Source organism: Saprolegnia diclina, assembly GCF_000281045.1.
Source record: "Saprolegnia diclina VS20 unplaced genomic scaffold supercont1.4, whole genome shotgun sequence".
Lineage (NCBI taxonomy): Eukaryota > Oomycota > Saprolegniomycetes > Saprolegniales > Saprolegniaceae > Saprolegnia > Saprolegnia diclina.
This window is the reverse complement of record NW_008246071.1, coordinates 700784-708615: the sequence shown is the minus strand read 5'-3', so window position 1 is coordinate 708615 and position 7832 is coordinate 700784. Positions and strand designations below refer to the sequence as shown.

The following is a 7832-nucleotide window of genomic DNA, read 5'->3' as shown; positions in this document are numbered from 1 at the left end:
CATTGGCTCATAGGAATGCATGCGTAGGGGTTTTCGTGGATGATCACGTTCTACCAGACCATGTACCCGGGCAACCAAGCAACACAACAGATGTCGCTGCTGCAAACACAGCTTGGCTCGCGACTCGAAGTCGCTGCGTCCAACTTGCTCATTTGCGCCGACCTGGCGCGTGCCAACTGCATCCAGTCGGTCATCAACGGGGCACAGAGCGTCTCGGCAACCGCCTCGATTGGGTCCCAGCAAGAAGTCCAGTCGCTCAAGTGCTTGGGCAACGCGGGTTCGTTCGTCTTGACCTACATGGGCACGTCGTCGACCACGATCTCAGCAACGGCGACGGTCGGCGACGTGCAAGCGGCCCTCATTGGCATGGCCTTTGGCAGCGTCTCCGTGATATTCCCCAATGGGCAGGCGACCATTTGTGCGGGTGCGTCGCCGGGTCCGGTGCTCTTTCAATTCCACTCGTCGCTCGGGGACATACCGATGCTTGCAACGACGGCCGTCACGGGTGGGCTCACCATCATTTTTGCCGAAATTACCAAAGGTTTGCCCCAGCACCGCATTGGTCTCGCATCCCATTGGATGTGGATCTCGGGTCTCTCGTCCGCCACATCCTACACAGTGCGCGTTGCCGCGTACAACAGCGTCGGGTACGGTGCGTTTGCTACGGCGCTTGCGGCCGTGACACCGTCGGCACGGGCGCCGTCGAGCCCGCCGACCGTAGCGATCGCTCGCCAAACCGCCACGTCATTTGCCATCTACTGGGACGAGCCCACCAGCTATGGCGGGAGCGCCGTCTCCAACTACATTGTCGAGTGGGACCACACGCCGACGTTCCGAAGTACGTGTGGCGACAACGCCGAGGTGCAGTACCTCACGCTGACCGCGACACCGCCGCTGGTGCTCACCCAGCAGCTCCAACTTGCGATTGGCAGCACGGTCGTCGGGTGCATCAACTGGAACATAGCCGCGGCCGACCTTCAGACGCAAATCAACGCGCTGCCGGGCTTCGACAGCGTCACGGTGGCGCTGCACGGCGACAACTCGGCGGCGTGGAACTTCGGCCACATGTACGAGTTTACGTTTTACTCAGCGCTCACGGCCACGCCGCTTGGGGACGTACCGACGATTGTGGCGCAGCTCAGCGCTGGCTGCAACTCGTTCACGGGCGCGATCGCTGTCTCGCAAAAGCTCTTCGGCCCTGGCTTGGACCCGATCCAAGGCGTCGGCCGCGCGACACCGACACTGAATGCATGCGATGCGCTGTACTTGCGGCCGCAGGGCCAGCTCACAACCACCGACGCCAGCGCCAAAGCCGCCGCGCTGGCACTCAATTTGCCCCCCGGCACGACCCGCAAGCCGTTCTGCCTCACTTGTGCGCAAACGCTCAGTGGCGTGACGCTCGGTGTGACGGCCGATCTGCGCGCAACCTTGGCCGTCAATGACGTCTTTAGCATCGGCAGCTACAGCTGCGTCTACTCGGTGGCAAGTGTGACGGCGTCGACAGTGACGGTGACCGTCGCGCTGGCCTGTCCGGCCTTCACCGGGCAGGCGCTACCCATCTACCGCTACAGCGTTCGAGCCTACACGGTGAGTGACGTCGAGGCAGGCACGCCCTTCTACGCGCGCGTCACGGCCGTCAACGCGTTGGGGTACAGTCCACCCAACTATAGCTACTGAGTAATTGCATATTTCAACGACATCAACATGAATCGATTTCTCAAAAGTCGGACGTGTGCTCGTCGACGCAGTGGTCGCAAACCCGAACAGCACGGTGCAGATCGTGGCTCAGGACCATCCGTGCTTTGGAGCAGCTGCCGCAGACAAGCGTCCCACAGTTTCTAGCGCCACAACGTTGGTGAAGCATACAATACGCGGTATCGTACTTGCAGTGGTGCCGGAGCCGGTAGAGCGTAAAGCTACTGCCGCAGAGCATGCATTTCTACCAAATGTTCAACCAAGCACTGTCAAGAGGCGACCTTGGTACCTTGGACGTATTGTGAAACTGAAACACCGGCGCAAAGTGATGCAGCGCTGGCTCCGAGACGGCCGAGAGGCACGTGGTGGCGTCTTCGTACGCGCTGCTGCGAATGCAATGCGTGAGCGCACGGAGCCACTCGTCGCGGTCCAGGCCTGCGTCCAGCACAAAGGTGAATGTCGCTGCCGCCTCGGTCAAACTCTAGCATCCGATTTGTTAGGGCTGGGGTTGTCTCGGCACTGCAAAAGGGGTACCGTGATCACGGGTTCGCCACGAATCTCGAATTGCGTGGCGATGGCGGCGACACTCACGGCGGCGCAAGACGCGATGACCAGCGTCGTCTCGGGGCTCGTCTGGGGCGACGGCCCGATCGTAAAGTGCTGGTAGTCGACGGTCACCCACTGCTTGCGCCACTTTTTTTTGCCGAGCTGCACTTGGAGCCAGCCCGTCTTGATGGGCTTGCGCATGAACACGTCCATCGGGTGCGGGCTCGACTTGTCGTCTTCGTCCGACGTGTTGGAGAGCCGGTACGTCATTTCGACCTTAGCGATCGCGTCCTACCATCATTTTCAGCCCTCAAAGTTCATATATGGCAAACTCTACGTGGATGGCATCGACCCAGCTCGTCTGCGCATCTTCCGAGTCGGCGATGAGCATGAACGACTTTTGGTTGGACCGAAAGTAAAAGGCACTAGCAGGGACGTTCAGATACCGAGTTTCGAAACACTGTTTCAAGCGCACTTGCGGTGTGTCACGGGGGGCGCGCCATCGACAACGACGGCCTGGCGCACACTCTCGGGCAGTGCGTCTTGCAGCATCGAGACGGACGCGCCCGTGAGCTCGATCATCTTGTGCTTCTTCTGGTACGTGGCCAGGAGCCCCGTCGGCGCATACAAGAGTGCTACTCCAAGCCGTATTTCGTATTGTTTCAACGCAAATCAGATCAGGAAATACCGTGGTCGAGGAGGACAACGTGGTACGTCTTGACCGTGCCGCGACACACTTTGCGGAGAAAGCCGCCTTTGACGTACGTCGAGTCGGGGAGCGGGAGGCCGTACTGCAGCTGGACTTCGCGCAATTTGCGCGCGGCGTCCCGCGACGCGATGCTGTCCTGGATCGCTTGCACGACATGGTCGACCTTCTCAATCGACGAGAGGAGCGGGCCAAAGTCCATGTGACTGGCGTCCGTGCACGCCAACAGCTCTTGCAGAAACACCTTGTACTTGGGAATGCGCTCCATGGGCATATTGAGGTACGTGCGGAGGCGGTGAAGCGTGCCATCGTCCAAGTGCAGCTGGATACCTGCGAGCATCGACACAAAGTGGTCCGACTAGCACCGTGTTTTGTCACTGCGACCTCGACACCACCAGCATTGTACCTCGATCGCAGCCAGCGCAGCTTCGTGGTAGCTCGCATACGACGAGTACATTTGAAAGAGCGACGCATACGCGTTAAAGATGGCACCCTAGTACAGTTCATTATCACACTTGACACGATCCGCGCATGACGACAACGTACGATACGGTGGACGGGCGCATCATCCGTCTCGGCCAAATGGCGCACAAGGTGGTCGAGCAGCTGCTGGTTGAGCGTAAAGATCTGGTCCATGCTACATCCATAGCTAGTCATGGTATTTGTCGCGTGTCAAGAGAGGACTACCTTGTGAAGAAGACGGCCATGGTCGCATCCAAATGGGTTTTCACCGCGTCGCCACGCGCAAGGCTCGAACTGCCGTTGCGCAGTTGCGTCCGCTTGGTCAAGCCCATGCGCGAAAACGTTTTCTGGAGCTTTGAGTGCGACAGCTGCGACAGCCGGCGCTGGAGACTCTGCTTGGCGGTCTCGAGCTTCCGCCCTTCGAGCTGCCGAAGCAAGAGTGGCTGCACGAACACGCGGATGCACTCGCCAAGGCATTCAACGTAGCTTTGCTCCTATAGCTGCAGCATAAGGGCCCGTCATCATATGCAACTGGCACCAACCGAGCGCACAATTTCCTTGAGAATGTGGTGGCGGTACCGCTCTTGCTTGGCGTCGTCGATAAGCGAGCTGTCCATCCGCACGAGTTCGAGCTCATCGACTAGACGACAAGTTAGTCGACCTTTAAAATCGGCTGACATCCAAATGAACCTACGCTGCGTGTCGCGCAATGAGAGAAGCGAGCCCGACATGAGGTCGATGGACCGAGCGCGCGACGACGTCCGCTGAAGCGCCTTGGCGGCCGACGCATCCAGCGCGTCGATCCACTTGGCCCAGTCTTGCGTCGAGCTGGCGCAGAGAACCCACTCGTCGTCCTCGAACGGCGCCTTGCGCATCTTCTTTGTATACGCCTTCAGCGGAGAAGCTTTGTAGCGACGGTCCGGCTCGGCTCGCGACGTGATCTTGAAGCAGTTGGCCATGCCATAGCTACACGGTCCCATGATGATCATGCACCATATTGTCGGAGGTACGAATCAATGTTGCGGATGAGAATCGCGCCGGCCATGGGCAAGACGTCGGTGGGCGCGTTGCGCTGCGGCCCGTCAATCACCGGGGCGCCCGTGAGCGCAAACTGCCTCAAGACGCCGCCTTTGAGCTCAAAGTAGCAGTCGACCCACTATCGAGAGCTTGAGACCCGACCCAGTCAACGTCGAGCGCGACGTACCCGCCGCTTGCGGAGCCGTCGAAGCACGCCCCGGAACTCGATGAGGCACGCAAGCCATCGCATCGCGCATCGCTTGACGGCGGCAAGGACCGGGAAGCACCCGTCACACACGCGCTTCTCTTTCGGGTCGTTGTCGATCACATACGCACGGTGCGTCGAGCAGTTGCCACACACAACGTTGCCACAGCGTCTATAGTCGATAGTAGAAGGGACAAACACGGTCGGCGTACCGGCAGTGGTGCCGCCGGAAGCTCACAGCAAAGCGGCGTCGGCACAGCGAGCACGACTCGACCGCGTCATCGGGAATCCACACGGCGGCGGCGTTCTCGAGGGCCGCTTCCCGCCCTGTCTCCTGGGCGCCCGCGATCGCGTCGGCAATGAGCTGCACCCACCGGTTCTTCTCGTCGACGGATGCTGCAAAGAGCACAAACGACTTTTCCGCGCTGTTGATCTACATCGATGCGCCTGAGTGGGGTTGGACCTTGTGCAAGAACGACGACCTTGAAGCCACAGTCGCGCTGGAGGTGCGGGCGGTCAACCGAGAAGAGCGGAAGGTACGACTCGGGGAGCGTGGCGTCGATGCCACACGCCGACGAGGCAAGCGCAACGCTGCGGCGACAGTGGTACGTCTCGGCGGGCAAAATGTCGCTGTACAAAAGCAGGTCGTTGAAGAGGTGCAGCATGACCTTCTCATCGCGTTTGGTTGAGATCTAAGGTGCCATTCGTGTGAGCTTTGGGGCTTTGGAGATTGGAAATTGAGATTTGGTAAACGTACTTTGACAAGGACGCCGGCGCACACGAGACGCCGGTCGAGCGTGAAGAGCGAGAGCTGGCCCACAAATTGAGCTTGGACACGTAGCACATGCTCCATGTTTTCCTTCTGCCGCACGGTTTCGTTGATGAGCTGCGCCGCGTCACCGACGGCCACGACAGCCTGAAGCAGCGACGCATGGTCGGGGTGGCCCTCGCCTGTCAAGCCCGCAATCCGCTGGTCGAGGAGGTATGAGTGGTGGCAATGGCAGCAGGACGGTAGCGTACCTCGAGGAGGAGCTTGTATCGGGGTACGCGCTGCACGGGCGTGATGAGGAGACTCTCAAAGTTCTGCATCGACCCAGATTGCAGCTGGCATTGCTACGTGTCGACTGTTGACGGCCATGGACAGGACAGGAATCGGGTACCTGCACGAACGCTGCAAACTTGGGCGACCGATGCGGACGCAGCAGCTGCGCAACTTCGTCAAAGTTCTTGGCATAGTCGGCGTAGCATCGAAAGAGCGGTGCGTAGCGACAGAAGAGCGCGCCGATCGAGTCCGCCGACGACGGGAGGCCGCCGACCTCGGTGAGCAGTTGCGCGTTCACGGTCAAAATCTGCTTGAGGCTCTGGAAGAACACCTAGCATCACATGGTTGTATCGATAGCGGCAAGACTCGTGGCGGACGTACGGCGACGGTCGGGTTGGCCAGCATCGTATTGCCCGCGACCTCCATCGGCGTCACAAAGGCCGACACGAGCACCTTGAGGTTCGAGACGTAACTCGCTTCCGTGGCGCAGATCTCTTCGATGACGCGCTGGCGCTTCATATCGCGGGCCACGAGCTCGTCGTTGAGGAACGTTTGTTGCAGGTGCAGGTCGGCCACCGCTTCGTGCGAGTGCTGGTTGTTGTCGTCGTCGTCGTCGTCGTCGACCTCGGGCCGCGCCGACGGCCGGCGCTCCTTGAAGACCGGCGCGAAGCGGGCGTCGGTGAAGCGGCTGCGGTCGTGACCGTCGAAGCTGACGCTTCGTCGCGGTCGGGCTCGGTACATGCTCGTGAAGCTAATGATGACACGCTCCTGCACGGCGAGCGCGTATCCGGCACCCAACCGACCACTATACGTTGAACGCCTGAAAATATCTTGGCATCCGGATAACGACCGTGGCACTGGCCTCGCCAGTGGGATTTCAATTAGTCGGCGTTTCGACTAACTGGGCATGTCCACGGGGCAACATCACATCGGGTCAGCGCGCATGCCAGCTGCCCAAAGCGATAGGCGTTGGATCTGGCCTAGCATTTATAGCCCAGCACAACTGGAGGAGCCAGCACCACATCTCTCGACGCACCCACTCTCGCGAACTGCTATCAGTGCAGCCGCAATGGCAACACAGTTCAAGTCGCTCCATGCTCAGAGGCAATGATGCGTATGTGGGCGCCTGACCGAGATAAGCAGTAATGCGGCAACAGCAATGAGCTGGTCGGAAGGAGCAGGATGGATCGGACTTGCAGTGCCTCTGGACACCTTGCGTGCGTTCCTTCGGCCCAGCGAACGCCATTACTTCACCGCCGACGATTCACCGATACTCGATGTTCACAAGTATATACACAGCCCCTCAATCTTGAACCAGAAGCGACTTCGGAGCACGGGCGGGACGAGATGCCGTCATCTCGCCGAGCGTATGTCGGTGCAGTGGCCATTGTCAGCTGCCAATGTACCCTCTTCACCATCGGTGCCGTTGCCCCAACGTTCAAGTTGATCCACTTGTCTAGTGAATAGATTGTTGCGCAAGAGAAGAGCAATGACCACTGGCACCATTGGCTGTGCAGGGCTGCTACAACTAGAGTACACACGCGGGGTGAACCAAGCAAATGTGGCGCATGGACAGCCAGGTGGTCATCCAGTAAGACATGGCAAGGTAAAGTCGCCTTGACGTGTCCGAACTCTCCAATCACAGTGCTGCCCAGAAAGGCCGTATATTGCAGCCGGTGGCAACGGCTCGAGGCCGCAGGTGTCGTACCTGCTCGTAGCAAGTGTGTCCGACGAAATTCGTTCGACTTTGTCCAAAAGTGTGTTCAAAATGTTGCCGCGTTGGACTTGAACGCCTGCGTTCTATGGCTTTGATGGTGCAAGCGGCTCACGCTAAATACATGTAATGTTGAGGGGACGTCTTGTTTCGACGTGCATATCAGGCGCTCGGTCGAGCCATGCTACCGCGTGTGTGCCTCTCAAACTGTCTGCCGATGCGCAACCAGCGAGTCGCTGGCTGCGCTGACATTATTTATGTAAACCTCGCCTCGATTCTAAGCTCAGTCGGTCGGGACGTTCTATGCTTGCTTACATAACGGTAACGTTGTAGCGAGCTTGCTCGTCTATGGTATTCGTTTGTTCCAAGCAAGGAGATCATTCGCGCAGTCGTGATGATGACCTATCGGTACATTAGCTCAGACTATTGTTGGTTCGGAGGACAT

At 59.2% G+C, this 7832-nt stretch overlaps 2 protein-coding genes across 2 annotated transcripts in view; one reads left to right on the top strand and one right to left on the bottom strand.

The window, feature by feature from the left end:
- SDRG_01958 (hypothetical protein) overlaps positions 1-1677 on the top strand; it is a gene marked incomplete at both ends in the record, with an annotated part of 30448 nt that extends 28771 nt beyond the window's left edge. Inside the window, one exon of the mRNA XM_008607515.1 lies at positions 28-1677. Coding sequence (XP_008605737.1) covers positions 28-1677 — 1650 coding nt within the window. The remainder of the gene's footprint in view (positions 1-27) is intronic.
- Positions 1678-1717: 40 nt separating this feature from the next.
- SDRG_01957 (hypothetical protein) lies at positions 1718-6414 on the bottom strand (the record flags this gene model as incomplete). The annotated part of the gene is made up of 20 exons (XM_008607514.1): positions 1718-1838; positions 1884-1939; positions 1985-2176; positions 2230-2532; positions 2579-2666; positions 2717-2876; positions 2930-3305; positions 3354-3440; positions 3494-3584; positions 3635-3903; positions 3952-4049; positions 4104-4375; positions 4420-4565; positions 4614-4803; positions 4844-5064; positions 5114-5323; positions 5389-5601; positions 5652-5744; positions 5792-6004; positions 6055-6414. The coding sequence occupies 20 exons, from the start codon at positions 6412-6414 to the stop codon at positions 1718-1720; spliced, it is 3759 nt and encodes a 1252-aa protein (XP_008605736.1).
- Positions 6415-7832: the final 1418 nt, after the last annotated feature.